This window comes from Entelurus aequoreus, linkage group LG14 (assembly GCF_033978785.1).
Source record: "Entelurus aequoreus isolate RoL-2023_Sb linkage group LG14, RoL_Eaeq_v1.1, whole genome shotgun sequence".
NCBI lineage: Eukaryota > Metazoa > Chordata > Actinopteri > Syngnathiformes > Syngnathidae > Entelurus > Entelurus aequoreus.
In genome coordinates, this window is record NC_084744.1 from 30,433,473 (window position 1) to 30,451,380 (window position 17,908).

Here is a 17,908-nt window from a genome sequence, read left to right on the forward strand (position 1 = left end):
CACTGGATCGGTTTGCAGCCGAGTGTGAAGCGACTGGGATGAGAATCAGCACCTCCAAGTCCGAGTCCATGGTTCTCGCCCGGAAAAGGGTGGAGTGCCATCTCCGGGTTGCGGAGGAGACCCTGCCCCAAGTGGAGGAGTTCAAGTACCTGGGAGTCTTGTTCACGAGTGAGGGAAGAGTGGATCGTGAGATCGACAGGCGGATCGGTGCGGCGTCTTCAGTAATGCGGACGCTGTATCGATCCGTTGTGGTGAAGAAGGAGCTGAGCCGGTCGATCTAAGTTCCCATCCTCACCTATGGTCATGAGCTTTGGGTTATGACCGAAAGGACAAGATCACGGGTACAAGCGGCCGAAATTGGTTTCCTCCGCCGGGTGGCGGGGCTCTCCCTTAGAGATAGGGTGAGAAGCTCTGCCATCCGGGAGGAGCTCAAAGTAAAGCCGCTGCTCCTCCACATCAAGAGGAGCCAGATGAGGTGGTCCGGGCATCTGGTCAGGATGCCACCCAAACGCCTCCCTAGGGAGATGTTTAGGTCACATCTGACCGGTAGGAGGCCACGGGGAAGACCCAGGACGCGTTTGGAAGACTATGTCTCCCGGCTGGCCTGGGAACGCCTCGGGATCCCCCGGGAAGAGCTGGACGAAGTGGCTGGGGAGAGGGAAGTCTGGGCTTCCCTGCTTAGGCTGCTGCCCCCGCGACCCGACCTCGGATAAGCGGAAGAAGATGGATGGATGGATGGATGGACGTACCTCGGTTTAGAGGTCACGGTTCGGTTCATTTTCGGTACAGTAAGAAAACAACAAAATATAAATGTTTTGGTTATTTATTTACCAAATTTGTAAACAATGGCATTACATACATATACACACAGGGTCCATTGCCAGGGTTAATGTGGTCAACATATACAAACCCCGTTTCCATATGAGTTGGGAAATTGTGAATATAAACGGAATACAATGATTTGCAAATCATTTTCAACCCATATTCAGTTGAATATGCTACAAAGACAACATATTTGATGTTCAAACTGATAAACTTTTTTTTTTGTTGCAAATAATCATTAACTTTAGAATTTGATGCCAGCAACACGTGACAAAGAAGTAGGGAAAGGTGGCAATAAATACTGATAACGTTGAGGAATGCTCATCCAACACTTATTTGGAACATCCCACAGGTGAACAGGCAAATTGGGAACAGGTGGGTGCCATGATTGGGTATAAAAGTAGATTCCATGAAATGCTCAGTCATTTATAAACAAGGATGGGGCGAGGGTCACCACTTTGTCAACAAATGCGTAAGCAAATTGTTGAACAGTTTAAGAAAAACCTTTCTCAACCAGCTATTGCAAGGAATTTAGGGATTTCACCATCTACGCTCCGTAATATCATCAAAGGGTTCAGAGAATCTGGAGAAATCACTGCACGTAAGCAGCTAAGCCCGTGACCTTCCATCCCTCAGGCTGTACTGCATCAACAAGCGACATCAGTGTGTAAAGGATATCACCACATGGGCTAAGGAACACTTCTGAAACCCACTGTCAGTAACTACAGTTGGTCGCTACATCTGTAAGTCCAAGTTAAAACTCTCCTATGCAAGGCGAAAACCGTTTATCAACAACACCCAGAAACGCCGTTGGCTTCGCTGGTCCTGAGCTCATCTAAGATGGACTGATACAAAGTGGAAAAGTGTTCTGTGGTCTGACGAGTCCACATTTCAAATTGTTTTTGGAAACTGTGGACGTCGTGTCCTCCGGACCAAAGAGGAAAAGAACCATCCGGATTGTTATAGGCGCAAAGTTGAAAAGCCAGCATGTGTGATGGTATGGGGGGTGTATTAGTGCCCAAGACATGGGTAACTTACACATCTGTGAAGGCACCATTAATTCTGAAAGGTACATACAGGTTTTGGGGCAACATATGTTGCCATCCAAGCAACGTTACTATGGACGCCCCTGCTTATTTCAGCAAGACAATGCCAAGCCACGTGTTACATCAACGTGGCTTCATAGTAAAAGAGTGCGGGTACTAGACTGGCCTGCCTGTAGTCCAGACCTGTCTCCCATTGAAAATGTGTGGCGCATTATGAAGCCTAAAATAGCACAACGGAGACCCCTGGACTGTTGAACAACTTAAGCTGTACATCAAGCAAGAATGGGAAAGAATTCCACCTGAGAAGCTTCAAAAATGTGTCTCCTCAGTTCCCAAACGTTTACTGAGTGTTGTTAAAAGGAAAGGCCATGTAACACAGTGGTGAACATGCCCTTTCCCAACTACTTTGGCACGTGTTGCAGCCATGAAATTCTAAGTTCATTATTATTTGCAAAAAAAAAATCAAGTTTATGAGTTTAAACATCAAATATGTTGTCTTTGTAGTGCATTCAATTGAATATGGGTTGAAAAGGATTTGCAAATCATTGTATTCCGTTTATATTTACATCTAACACAATTTCCCAACTCATATGGAAACGGGGTTTGTACATTTTCAGAATGCGCTTGTTCTATTTTAAACAAAGAAAATAATCTGAAGTCGTCTTTATTTTTAAGTTATCGTGCCGTGATTTTACCAGTTCGGGCCCACTTGGGAGTAGATTTTTCTCCCCCCATCTAAAATGAGTTTGACACCCCTGCTTTAGTAGATCAGCTTCGCGTGCTATTAAGTTTGCACATGTTTCAATACACGCAAACCTCTAGTAGATCAAGCCCTGATAGTCATCCGCAATCAATTCCACACCATTCTCAACGCTCCCTCATTACGGCCATCCCTGCATCAAATCTGAATGGTATTTAACCCGCTCTGCTTAATAGTTTCATTGCAAGTCACCCCGGTTTGTGCCCTCTCGGCGTGCATTGTGTGGCTGGTGAATAGAGGTGAAGGAGGGTGGAGGAGGGTATGAATTAATGAGGTGTTGCAGAGAGGAGCAGCATACAAATACAGTAAGAGTAGGACAGCAGGGAAGGGAAGATAGCAGGAAGGCACAGAAAAGAGGGCCAATAGAGGGAAAATGCAGATAACAGCATTTGAAGCCCACAGACGCGTGGACGTGCGACGTGCCAACGATGGAGTGAACAAATGAAAAAGGGAGGACAGGGGGTGCTGCGGGACGGACGAGCGTCGCGTTCTCTCCCACCTGGGCGGGAGAGACATTGTCGAACACGCCGCCGAGACACCCGTTGTCGTCATTCGGTGGCCCAAGGTTAAAAGCTTGCCAGGAAAGCTCTCCGGGACCTTAGAGCCAGGGGGTTGCTATGAGGAAGCGTCATTTCCTCTGCGGCCGGGCGAATTAATCTACGGGCGACGGCGCTCATTAACACCATTCAGAGCCACGTGAGCCAACATGGCCACGCTAACATTAATCACTCAGACGTTTCATTTGTCGCCTCAGTCTGGTTGCCGCGCTCAGCCAAAACTCTCCAAGAGGCGCTGCAAAGGCGGAGGAGGAAATACATATATATATATATATATATATATATATATATATATATATCATACTTGCCAACCCTCCCGTTTTTACCAACAAACTCCCAGTATTCAGCCGGAGCTGGAGGCCACACCCCCTCCAGCTCAATGCGGACCTGAGTGGGGACAGCCTGTTCTCACGTCCGCTTTCCCACGATATAAACAGCGTGCCTGCCCAATGACGTCATAACTGTAGAACGATCGAGGGCGAGTTCTTGGTTTCTTATGTGGGTTTATTGTTAAGCAGTTTCATTAACGTCCTCCCATCGCGGTAACAACAGCAGTCACGTTTAGTCTACCGTAAAGCAGTTTGTCTGCCGTAAACAGCAATGTTGTGACACTCTTAAACAGGAACCAATACTGCCATCTACTGGTGGCCACCAGAACACTGAAATTCAAGTATTTATTTTATTTATATGTATAATAAAATAAATAAATATATATATATAAATATATATATATATATATATATATATATATATATATATATATATATATATATATATATATATATATATATATATATATATATATATATATATATATATATATATATATATGAAATACTTGAGTTGGTGAATTCTAGCTTAAATATATTCCCATCTTAACCACGCCCCCGCCCCCCCACCCCCCACATCCCGATATCGGAGGTCTCAAGGTTGGCAAGTATGATATTATTATATATATATATATATATATATATATATACATATATATATATATATATATATATATATATATATATATATATATATATATATATATTATATATATATATATATATATATATATATATATATATATATATATATATATATACTACCGTTCAAAAGTTTGGGGTCACCCAAACAATTTTGTGGAATAGCCTTCATTTCTAAGAACAAGAATAGACTGTCGAGTTTCAGATGAAAGTTCTTTTTTTCTGGCCATTTTGAGCGTTTAATTGACCCCACAAATGTGATGCTCCAGAAACTCAATCTTCTCAAAGGAAGGTCAGTTTTGTAGCTTCTGTAACGAGCTAAACTGTTTTCAGATGTGTGAACATGATTGCACAAGGGTTTTCTAATCATCAATTAGCCTTCTGAGCCAATGAGCAAACACATTGTACCATTAGAACACTGGAGTGATAGTTGCTGGAAATGGGCCTCTATACACCTATGTAGATATTGCACCAAAAACCAGACATTTGCAGCTAGAATAGTCATTTACCACATTAGCAATGTATAGAGTGTATTTCTTTAAAGTTAAGACTAGTTTAAAGTTATCTTCATTGAAAAGTACAGTGCTTTTCCTTCAAAGTAAGGACATTTCAATGTGACCCCAAACTTTTGAACGGTAGTGTATATATGTAAATATACATATATACAGGTGTATGTATAGGAAAATAATAGGTAGCCATGGTAATCAACTCAGATGTGCACAATCAGGAACTATAGGAGTCCAAAATTAACCGAAAACACAAAACATGATCTGGACCACGGATCATGACAGGGTCAAACACACACACCTAGTGACTATCAGTGGTACTTTAACTTTATCGTGTAAATCATTGTCATTAACCTGAATTACTGACTATGTCCACAAGATGGCAAAGTTGCAGCAATTATACGCCGGGCGGGCCGCACTTGGCTAGCAGGCTGTAGCTTGGACACCCCTGGGTTATTGGATTGAAGCCAAGCAGTGGGGCGACTCGGCAACCCACTCGATGAAAACAAATAAAAGGAAATCTAATGCACTGTGTAATGGGACAAACATGAATGCGAGCAGATAGTGTGGAGCCCGGAGGCTGGTGTGCAGGGAAACATTCTGCACTGTCATCTTATTTCCTTGAGCTTTTTATTGCGCAGTTTTAGGGCTGTTAGCTGCGCTGATTATCCTGAAAGTGCCATTGCTGAGAATTAGGCTTGGAGCTCGGGTTCAAAATGAAAGACCACTTAGGCCGACTAGTTAATCACTCACTCCCCGACTGGTCCGGGCTTCATGCTGACAGGACAGATGTTTTCCAGATACCCCGCTTTCACACCACCGCTTGGGAGTGTGGCAAACAGGGCTCATTTATCCACATCTAACACTGATAATCCTTCTTTCGTTTTGGCTTACCACGGTTTATCCGTACAACGGCATCTAATACAAACCCCGTTTCCATATGAGTTGGGAAATTGTGTTGGATGTAAATATAAACGGAATACAATGATTTGCAAATCCTTTTCAACCCATATTCAATTGAATGTACTACAAAGGCAAGATATTTGATGTTCAAACTCATAAACTTTATTTATTTTTTGCAAATAATAATTAACTTAGAATTTCATGGCTGCAACACGTGCCAAAGTAGTTGGGAAAGGGCATGTTCACCACTGTGTTACATGGCCTTTTAATTTAACAACACTCAATAAATGATTGGGAACTGAGGAAACTAATTGTGGAAGCTTTGAAAGTGGAATTCTTTCCCATTCTTGTTTTATGTATCAGTCGTTCAACAGTCTGTGGTATTTTAGGCTTCATAATGCACCACACATTTTCGATGGGAGACAGGTCTGGACTGCAGGCGGGCCAGGAAAGTACCCGCACTCTTTTTTTACGAAGCCACGCTGTTGTAACACGTGCTGAATGTGGCTTGGCATTGTCTTGCTGAAATAAGCAGGGGCGTCCATGAAAAAGACGACGCTTAGATGGCAGCATATGTTCTTCCAAAACCTCTATGTACCTTTCAGCATTAATGGTGCCTTCACAGATGTGTAAGTTACCCATGCCTTGGGCACTAATACACCCCCATACCATCACACATGCTGGCTTTTCAACTTTGCGCCTATAACAATCCGGATGGTTCTTTTCCTCTTTGGTCCGGAGGACACGACGTCCACAGTTTCCAAAAACAATTTGAAATGTGGACTCGTCAGACCACAGAACACTTTTCCACTTTGTATCAGTCCATCTTAGATGAGCTCAAGCCCAGCGAAGCCGACGGCGTTTCTGGGTGTTGTTGATAAACGATTTTCGCCTTGCAGAGGAGAGTTTTAACTTGCACTTACAGATGTAGCGACCAACTGTAGTTACTGAGAGTGGGTTTCTGAAGTGTTCCTGAGCCCATGTGGTGATATCCTTTACACACTGATGTCGCTTGTTGATGCAGTACAGCCTGAGGGATGGAAGGTCACGGGCTTAGCTGCTTACGTGCAGTGATTTCTCCAGATTCTCTGAACCCTTTGATGATATTACGGAGCGTAGATGGTGAAATCCCTAAATTCCTTGCAATAGCTGGTTGAGAAAGTTTTTTCTTAAACTGTTCAACAATTTGCTCACGCATTTGTTGACAAAGTGGTGACCCTCGCCCCATCCTTGTTTGTGAATGACTGAGCATTTCATGGAATCTACTTTTATACCCAATCATGGCACCCACCTGTTCCCAATTAGCCTGCACACCTGTGGGATGTTCCAAATAAGTGTTTGATGAGCATTCCTCAACTTTATCAGTATTTATTGCCACCTTTCCCAACTTCTTTGTCACGTGTTGCTGGCATCAAATTCTAAAGTTAATGATTATTTGCAAAAAAAAAAAAATGTTTATCAGTTTGAACATCAAATATGTTGTCTTTGTAGCATATTCAATTGAATATGGGTTGAAAATGATTTGCAAATCATTATATTCCGTTTATATTTACATCTAACACAATTTCCCAACTCATATGGAAACAGGGTTTTTTCAGCTAATTTGTGTCTGGTTGCTGCTACCTTCGAATCCAGCACTGATTTATATGTTAATTATGACAGATCCGTGCCTGCATTATAAGGCGTTGTTGATATCCTGAGGGCTGTAGGCTGAGCAGACACTGATTGATAGTTTTAGGGTGTATCCATCCTCCTCAGAAACATTCTCCCGTCCCTGTTTGTCTGAAAACAGCCATCTCCTGTCAGCAGTCTATCGTCATCTTTATCCGCCGTTTCCTCCTCTCTACCATTAAGCTTGGCTGTCAGCCCACATTAGGGAGATTAATGTCACCTGGAAAAGAGTGAAATTTCGAGAGCAGATGCAAATATAAAGATAACTCGTTCTTAAGTGTGGCCCGTTTCTCATTGGAGTATCGACGTCTCCATAAATACCGAGCTTCATCAGCGCACCTTTTGTTCTCTGACAGGCGTGACGGCTGCTTGTCTTTTAGCGTGACAGCTCGCCTTTTTCTCTCTGATTGCCCGTCTTTATTTCTGCACCCTCTCTTCCAGCCTGCATCCCTGGGACTTTCAAATCCAAATTTGGGGACGGATTCTGTGCCGCGTGCCCGCCTAACAGTCGCACGAGTGCCCGAGGAGCCAGTATTTGTCCCTGCCAGAGTGGTTTCTACCGAGCTGATAGCGACCCCCCGGACACTGCCTGCACCAGTAAGTCATCCTGCACTGCAAACACACAAATACTGTGCATTTCACCCCGGCTCAGTCTTTTCGTAAGTTCAAAGAAGTGATGTCATAATTGTGGACGAATCTTTGTTCCAGTTTTGGGTAGAATAACTTAAAGGCCTACACAAAGCCACTACTACCGACCACGCAGTCTGATAGTTTATATATCAATGATGAAATCTTAACATTGCAACACATGCCAATACGGCCGGGTTAACTTATAAAGTGCAATTTTAAATTTCCCGCGAAACTTCCGGTTGAAAACGTCTATGTATGATGACGTATGCGCGTGACGTCAATCGTTGAAACGGAAGTATTCCGACACATTGTATCCAATACAAAAAGCTCGGTTTTCATCGCAAAATTCCACAGTATTCTGGACATCTAGGTTGGTGAATCTTTTGCAATTTGTTTACTGAACAATGAAGACTGCAAAGAAGAAAGTTGTAGGTGGGATCGGTGTATTACCGGCTGGCTGCAGCAACACAACCAGGAGGACTTTGACTTGGATAGCAGACGCGCTATCCGACGCTAGCCGCCGACCGCATTGATGATCGGGTAAAGTCCTTCGTCGCTTCGTCGATCGCTGGAACGCAGGTGAGCACGGGTGTTGATGAGCAGATGAGGGCTGGCTGGCGTAGGTGGATAGCTAATGTTTTTAGCATAGCTCTGTCGAGGTCCCATAGCTAAGTTAGCTTTAATGGCGTCGTTAGCAACAGCATTGTTAAGCTTCGCCAGGCTGGAAAGCATTAACCGTGTAGTTACAGGTCCATGATTTAATAGTATTGTTGATTTTCTGTCTATCCTTCCAGTCAGGGGTTTATTTCTTTTGTTTCTATATGCAGTTAAGCACGATGCTATCACGTTAGCTCCGTAGCTAAAGTGCTTCGCCGATGTATTGTCGTGGAGATAAAAGTCACTGTGAATGTCCATTTCGCGTTCTCGACTCTCATTTTCAAGAGGATATAGTATCCGAGGTGGTTTAAAATACATATCCGTGATCCACAATAGAAAAAGGAGAAAGTGTGGAATCCAATGAGCCAGCTTGTACCTAAGTTACGGTCAGAGCTAAAAAAGATACGTCCTGCACTGCACTCTAGTCCTTCACTCTCACGTTCCTCATCCACAAATCTTTCATCCTCGCTCAAATTAATGGGGTAATAGTCGCTTTCTCGGTCCGAATCGCTCTCGCTGCTGGTGTAAACAATGGGGAAATGTGAGGAGCCTTTCAACCTGTGACGTCACGCTACTTCCGGTACAGGCAAGGCTTTTTTTATCAGCGACCAAAAGTTGCGAACTTTATCGTCGATGTTCTCTACTAAATCCTTTCAGCAAAAATATGGCAATATCGCGAAATGATCAAGTATGACACATAGAATGGATCTGCTATCCCCGTTTAAATAAAAAAAAATCATTTCAGTAGGCCTTTAAATAGACCCCCTTTTTAGATCAGTCCGGTGGCCATGGATGAAGTGCTGGCTGGCCAGAGTCGGGACCCGGGTCTGACCGCTCGCCTGTGCATCGGTTGGGGACATCTCTGCGCTGCAGACCCGTCTCCGCTCGGAATGGTTTCCTGCTGGCCCCACTATGGACTGGACTCTCACTATTATGTTAAAAACACTATGGACTGGACTCTCACTAATATGTTCACAATATTATGTCAGACCCACTCGACACCCATTGCTTTCGGTCTCCCCTAGAGGGGTGGGGGGTTACCCACATATACCCCGCAGTGATCTGCGACCCTCCACGTGACACCGAACAACCCTACATCCTAATAATGTTTATGAAATATGTCGCAGAACAGCAGTAAATGTGACATACACCCAGTTGTCACCGAAAAACGGCCAATGGAAACAAATGTGGGCCTTGTCAGTAGGAAATTGTAGGCTTGTCGGTAACTAATGTGATCTGCTCCAGAGTCCATATCAGTTGCGGATGGACAAAGCTCTGAGAGAGGCGGATAGAGAGGTGATGGTGCTGATTTAGAGTGACATGAGCTGCCTTGACTGTGTAAAATCACTCTCCGGGGGCCTTTCCACACATTAAATGACACACACGGCTTGCAACTGTCCTCCCTGTCGCAGGAACACTGTGGACTCTGACACTGTCCAACACACACAGGCATGAACTTGGGCATCAGCACCTCCTAACTAAACATTCAAACACACAGGCCTAACAGTTCTGTCCCTGCGGTCCGTCAGAGCTTGTGCCAGGCAGCCTGTGCTGTGTGTTGCGCAAGAGAGGTTGAGCCAGTCGGCAGCTTGGGCTCAGCGTGCGTTTGAGAGTGGTGTCCAATTAGAAGAGCCTCCACTCTGAACCGTCTCCCGCTAATTGGAAAGGACAGGGCAAGTGAAACGTGGCTGAGGGGCGAAAGTTAGTGGACGTCTTGTTTGGAGGAAAATTCTCCCTCTCCTTCGTCCTTCTTCTTTGGTAATAGGATGAAGAGCACGTTGGCTTAACCGGTCTGTGTCCCACACCCCTTAGCGGTTATCATCCACATTTCAAACATTCCTCACTCAAAAGGCAGAGCACTGCTTCATGCAGCACAGTGTTCCTGCTCTCTGCTGATATGGGAATTGTGGTTATCCGTGAGCACCAAGAAAAGTATTTTTGTTTTCGTATTTGTATGCACCCGCATTACTTAGTAATGAGGACTAAGCTACACATACAGTACATCCTTTTCTTCCTCATTAAAGTAGTCCCTCGTTCATCGCAGCCAATTGGTTACAGGCCAGACCGTTAGGGGTGCACAAAAATGTTATTCTCTTCCGAATTGTGATTCTTAGTCATCCCGATTCTAAATCGATTTATACATTTCAAAATTCCATCCATCCATCCATCCATCTTCTTCCGCTTATCCGAGGTCGGGTCGCAGGGGCAGCAGCCTAAGCAGGGAAGCCCAGACTTCCCTCTCCCCAGCCACTTCGTCCAGCTCCTCCAGGGGGATCCCAAGGCGTTCCCAGGCCAGCCGGGAGACATAGTCTTCCCAACGTGTCCTGGGTCTTCCCCGTGGCCTCCTAACGGTCGGACGTGCCCGAAACACCTCCCTAGGGAGGCGTTCGGGTGGCATCCTGACCAGATGCCCGAACCACCTCATCTGGCTCCTCTCCATGTGGAGGAGCAGCGGCTTTACTCTGAGCTCCCCCCGGATGGCAGAGCTTCTCACCCTATCTCTAAGGGAGAGCCCCGCCACCCGGCATAGGAAACTCATTTCGGCCGCTTGTACCCGTGATCTTGTCCTTTCGGTCATGACCCAAAGCTCATGACTATAGGTGAGGATGGGAACGTAGATCGACCGGTAAATTGAGAGCTTTGCCTTCCGGCTCAGCTCCTTCTTCACCACAACGGATCGATACAGCGTCCGCATTACTGAAGACGCCGCACCGATCTGCCTGTCGATCTCACGATCCACTCTTCCCTCACTCGTGAACAAGACTCCGAGGTACTTGAACTCCTCCACAATAATACTCACACAGACACTCGTACATTTTTTAGCATATTGGCTAATGCTAACGACGTTACAATTATGCATGAAAATACTCTTACAGACATCACACATTTTAAGTTTAATAAGTAAGAATTAGGGATGCCCGATAGTATCGGACTGCCAATATTATTGGCCGATAAATGCTTTAAAATGTAATATCGGAAATTATCGATATCGGTCTCAAAATTATCGGTATCGGTTTCAAAAAGTAAAATTGATGAATTTTTAAAACGGGAGAAGTATAGAGCGCCAATAAACCTTAAAGGCACTGCCTTTGCGTGCCGGCCCAGTCACATAATATCTACAGCTTTTCACACACACACAAGTGAATGCAAGCATACTTGGTCAACAGCCATACAGGTCACACTGAGGGTAGCCGTATAAACAACTTTAACACTGTTACAAATATGAGCCACACTGTGAACCCACACCAAACAAGAATGACAAACACATTTCGGGAGAACATCCGCACCATAACACAACATAAACACAACAGAACAAATACCCAGAACCCCTTGCAGCACTAACTCTTCCAGGACGCTACAATATAGACCCCCCGCTACCCCCTATCCCCCACCTCAACCCCCCCCCCCCACCCCACCCACCTCAACTTCCTCATGCATATCCCAAAATTCCAACTGTTTTGAGGCATGTTAAAAAAAATAATGCACTTTGTGACTTCAATAATAAATATGGCATTTTCTTCCATAACTTGAGTTGATTTATTTTGGAAAACCTTGTTACATTGTTTAATGCATCCAGCGGGGCATCACAACAAAATTAAGCATAATAATGTGTTAATTCCACGACTGTATATATCCGTATCGGTTGATATCGGAATCGGTAATTAAGAGTTGGACAATATCGGAATATCGGCAAAAAAGCCATTATCGGACATCTCTACCATTAACCCAATAAAAAGTCACTTTATCTCACTTTGTGGTTTGGATCTTCAGGTGAAAAAGTGACCGGGGTGTATATTTTGTCATTATTCAAAATAACAATGACAACTTTTAGTGTTGAAAATGTTTTAGTTTTATTAGTACTAAGGATCAGTGTTAGGAATGATAACGTCATGACCCTCTTTGATAGTTTTTGGACTTGTGTTAAGTGCTTGGTGTTATTTACGTTCCAGCGCTCATGCTTTCTTGTTTCCACTTCCTGCTCCTTTATCCAACCGTATTGATTTGGCATTCAGGACACACCTGTCACTGCTTGGCAATCAGGTTGCTTCTTAGGCCTTGTTCAATTCCAATTTGTTTTGCCCTGTATACATGTTTCCCATGTCTGTGAGAACGGTGCGATTCCGACTTTTTCATATTTGACCCAGGCCTCATTCGTATGTGGATATAAATTGGATATACCATATTTTTCGGAGTATAAGTCGCTCCGGAGTATAAGTCGCACCGGCCGAAAATGCATAATAAAGAAGGAAAAAACATACAGGTATATAAGTCGCATTTTTTGGGGAAATGTATTTGATAAAACCCAACACCAAAAATAGACATTTGAAAGGCAATTTAAAATAAATAATAATAATAATAATAGATTTTATTTGTATAGAGCACTTTATATTGAGTAAACAATCTCAAAGTGCTACAGTGTATTAACAAAAAAATAAAATAAATAAAAAAGATAATAAAGAAATAAATAAAAATAAAAACTAGAACAGCCAAATAGTTATAGCTAGTATGCACATATCTAAAAAAAGGCTTTTTTAAAAAGAAGGGCTTTTAAGCCTTTTTTTTAAAGCATCCATAGTCTGTGGTGCCCTCAGGTGGTCAGGGAGAGCGTTCCACAGACTGGACAAGAATACGTGTACGTTATATGACACATAAATAACCAACTGAGAACGTGCCTGGTATGTTAACGCAACATATTATGGTAAGAGTCATTCAAATAACTATAACATATAGAACATGCTATATGTTTACCAAACAATCTGTCACTCCTAATCGCTAAATCCCATGAAATCTTATACGTCTAGTCTCTTACGTGAATGAGCTAAATAATATTATTTGATATTTTACGCTAATGTGTTAATCATTTCACACATAAGTCGCTCCTGAGTATAAGTCAACTATGAAAAAAACTGCGACTTATAGTCCGAAAAATACGGTATATGCGATGCGTCCCTCAATGTGAAACGCTCCCGAGCTCAGGTCGCATTAAAAAAGGGATACGCGTCATAATTATTCGCCAAAATAGACGGTTACAAAATAAATTGTTGACAAATGAGCAGAAAACTAGTTTTAGGAACTCGAAACCACTCCTGTGTCTGACTGGTCGCCCAGAGACATGTTCTTTTCAAGCAGACATCGAAGCAAAAATATCTCGTAAAACTGCCAGAGCCAAAATACTTCCCCTCTTTCTTCTTAATATCTACGCGCAATAATTCTGTGAAAAAACAAACGTAGACTCAGATTGCACAAAATCCTCGAAATTGGCACAATGCGCCGGTACTGAGACCGACGAGAGTTGTACACTGCAAAAAGTCAGTGTTCAAAAACAAGGGGAAAAAATGCAAAAATGAGGGGTATTTTACTTGAACTAAGCAAAATTATCTGCCAATAGAACAAGAACATTTGGCTTGTCAAGACTTTCCAAAACAAGTCAAATTAGCTAAGCTCAATGAACCCCAAAATACCTTAAAATAACTTGGGTAGGTATTTTGAACATTTATGGGACTTTTGCAGACTTTTCCAACTTTTATTGTTTTTGAACACTGACTTTTTGCAGTGTGTTGCAAGCAACTCAGTCAGTTTATGGCATTACAAACAACGGCGTTGATTTTTGAATAACTGGTTAGTTAATAACTGCTGAGTAAGAACAATGACTGACCATCATTTTGTACACTTTGCAGCCATCCCATCAGCCCCCCGCAACGTAATATCCAGTGTCAACGAGACCTCGCTGTCACTGGAGTGGGAGGAGCCTGAGGACACCGGTGGGAGGAGCGACCTGGTGTATAACGTGGTGTGTAAGAAATGCCTGCGAGACCGCAGTCCTTGCACACGCTGCGACGACAACGTGGACATCTCCCCCCGGAGGCTGGGGCTGAGGCAGAAAAAGGTGGTGGTGAGGAATCTGCAGGCTCACACCCGTTACAGCTTCGAGGTGCAGGCGGTCAACGGCGTCTCCGGGAAGAACCCGGCTTCTCCGCGATACTCCACGGTCAACATCACCACCAACCAGGCCGGTATGTAGACCTGTCAATGACACTGCCGTGTCCACAAACCAAGTTAATTCATATCCCTCCCCAATCAATAGCACTTAACATCACCACGAAAGAGGCTGTTTAGTGGATCCTACACTCAGTCAATGTCCATGAGTGTCTTAATGATCTCTTAGTACAAGAGGTGGGTAGTAACTAGGGATGATGTTCGAAACCGGTTCTCCCGGTTGTTCGATAAGAAAAGAACCATTCGATAAGAAAATAATCGATTCCATGGACTCAAACCCCTTTTTGAGAACCAGTTACCGTCATCTAGGCCACTATAAAAAAGAAAAAGAGTTTTTTATTCGAATCCCTGGGAACGAATCCCGTCCCACAAGAAATGCCCTGTGGGACATCACACAAGCAGCAAAAATAATGGACCGGAAAAAACGCCTCAAGGCATGGCTATTCACCTATAGTGATCACAGAGACAGGTTGTTTTTGTGTTACTGTATATATTTGTTTTTCTGAAAAATCCCACTTAATATACTTTGGGTAACAACAGTCAATATTTATTTATTTTATTTTTTTAAGGCGGGTAACAGTCAATATATATATATATATTTTTTTTATTTTTTTTTCTTATAAAATAAAAGTGAGCTTTTGTTAAACCAAATATTGTGTTTTTTTTCATATACAACAACCTATCTGGATTCGATAAGAGAATCGATAAGGAATCGGTTCGATAAGAGGATTCGATAATGGGCTCAAACTCGATAATTTCTTATCAAACATCATCCCTAGTAGTAACGCGCTACATTTACTCCGTTACATCTACTTGAGTAACTTTTGGGATAAATTGTACTTCTAAGAGTAGTTTTAAAGGCCTACTGAAATGAATTTTTTTTTATTTAAACGGGGATAGCAGATCCATTCTATGTGTCATACTTGATCATTTCGCGATATTGCCATATTTTTGCTGAAAGGATTTAGTAGAGAAAATCGACGATAAAGTTCGCAACTTTTGCTCGCTGATAAAAAAAGCCTTGCCTGTACCGGAAGTAGCGTGACGTCACAGGAGCTAGTATTCCTCACAATTCCCCATTGTTTACAATGGAGCGAGAGAGATTCGGACCGAGAAAGTGACGATTACCCCATTAATTTGAGCGAGGATGAAAGATTCGTAGATGAGGAACGTTACAGTAAAGGACTTGAGAGGCGGTGATGGACGTATCTTTTTTCGCTCTGACCGTAACTTAGGTACAAGCTGGCTCATTGGATTCCACACTCTCTCCTTTTTCTATTGTAGATCACAGATTTGTATTTTAAACCACCTCAGATACTATATCCTCTTGAAAATGAGAGTCGAGAACGTGAAATGGACATTCACAGTGACTGAACATGTAAATACACGATTAATAATATTCAGCTTTTCGAAGCTAAAAAAATAGAAGCTAACCTAGCTACGTAGCCAACGTGATAGCATAGCAGTCTCAAATGCAGATAGAAACTAAATAAAAAAAAACCCTGACTGGATGGATAGACAGAAGATCAAAAATACTATTAAACCATGAACATGTAAATACACGATTAATAATATTCAGCTTTTCGAAGCTAAAAAAATAGAAGCTAACCTAGCTACGTAGCCAACGTGATAGCATAGCAGTCTCAAATGCAGATAGAAACTAAATTTAAAAAAAACCCTGACTGGATGGATAGACAGAAGATCAAAAATACTATTAAACCATGAACATGTAAATACACGATTAATAATATTCAGCTTTTCGAAGCTAAAAAAATAGAAGCTAACCTAGCTACGTAGCCAACGTGATAGCATAGCAGTCTCAAATGCAGATAGAAACTAAATTTAAAAAAACCCTGACTGGATGGATAGACAGAAGATCAAAAATACTATTAAACCATGAACATGTAAATACACGATTAATAATATTCAGCTTGGCGAAGCTAAAAAAACAGAAGCTAACTTAAATGCGGCGGCGGGCTTACTCACTGTAGTGCATCTGCTATCCTGCTCAAAACACAACACAACTTCCTGGTGTTGGTTTTGCTGTAGTCCGCCGCTCCACCGATCGCACCTACAACTTTCTTATTTGCAGTCTCCATTGTCCATTAAACAAATTGCAAAAGATTCACCAACACAGATGTCTAGAATACTGTGGAATTTTGTCGAAGAAAACAGAGGTATTTGAATTGGGTCCAAACACTTCCCTTGACCTCGTGACGTCACGCGCATACGTCATCATACCGCGACGTTTTCAAGCGGAAGTTTCCTGGGAAGTTTAAAATTGCACTTTATAAGTTAACCCAGCCGTATTGGCATGTGTTGCAATGTTAAGATTTCATCATTATTATATAAACTATCAGACTGCGTGATCGGTAGTAGTGGCTTTCAGTAGGCCTTTAATGCAACATACTTTTATGTTTACTTGAGTATATTTATAGAGAAGAAACGCTACTTTTACTCCGCTCCATTTATCTACATTCAGCTCGCTACTGATTTTTATCAATCTGTTAATGCACGCTTTGTTTGTTTTGGTTTGTCAGACAGACCTTCAAAGTAGGATCTATCGCATGCCTGCGTTTCACCAATCGAATACAGTCACTGGTGACGTTTTACTCCGTTTCACCAATCAAATACAGTCACTGGTGACGTTTGACTCCGTTTCACCAATCGAATGCAGTCACTGGTGACGTTTGACTCCGTTTCACCAATCAAATGCAGTCACTGGTGACGTTTGACTCCGTTTCACCAATCAAATGCAGTTACTGGTGACGTTTGACTCCGTTTCACCAATCAAATGCAGTCACTGGTGACGTTTGACTCCGTTTCACCAATCAAATACAGTCACTGGTGACGTTTGACTCCGTTTCACCAATCAAATACAGTTACTGGTGACGTTTGACTCCGTTTCACCAATCGAATACAGTCACTGGTGACGTTTGACTCCGTTTCACCAATCAAATACAGTCACTGGTGACGTTTGACTCCGTTTCACCAATCGAATGCAGTCACTGGTGACGTTTGACTCCATTTCACCAATCAAATACAGTCACTGGTGACGTTTGACTCCGTTTTACCAATCGAATGCAGTCACTGGTGACGTTTGACTCCGTTTCACCAATCAAATGCAGTCACTGGTGACGTTTGACTCCGTTTCACCAATCGAATGCAGTCACTGGTGACGTTTGACTCCGTTTCACCAATCAAATACAGTCACTGGTGACGTTTGACTCCGTTTCACCAATCGAATGCAGTCACTGGTGACGTTTGACTCCGTTTCACCAATCGAATGCAGTCACTGGTGACGTTTGACTCCGTTTCACCAATCAAATGCAGTCACTGGTGACGTTTGACTCCGTTTCACCAATCAAATACAGTCACTGGTGACGTT

At 42.8% G+C, this 17,908-nt stretch overlaps 1 protein-coding gene across 1 annotated transcript in view; it reads left to right on the top strand.

The window, feature by feature from the left end:
- Positions 1 to 17,908, top strand: part of ephb3a (eph receptor B3a) — a 151,176-nt gene that overhangs the window by 64,398 nt on the left and 68,870 nt on the right. The window contains exons 4-5 of the mRNA XM_062069584.1: positions 7,678 to 7,833; positions 14,202 to 14,537. Coding sequence (XP_061925568.1) covers positions 7,678 to 7,833; positions 14,202 to 14,537 — 492 coding nt within the window. The remainder of the gene's footprint in view (positions 1 to 7,677; positions 7,834 to 14,201; positions 14,538 to 17,908) is intronic.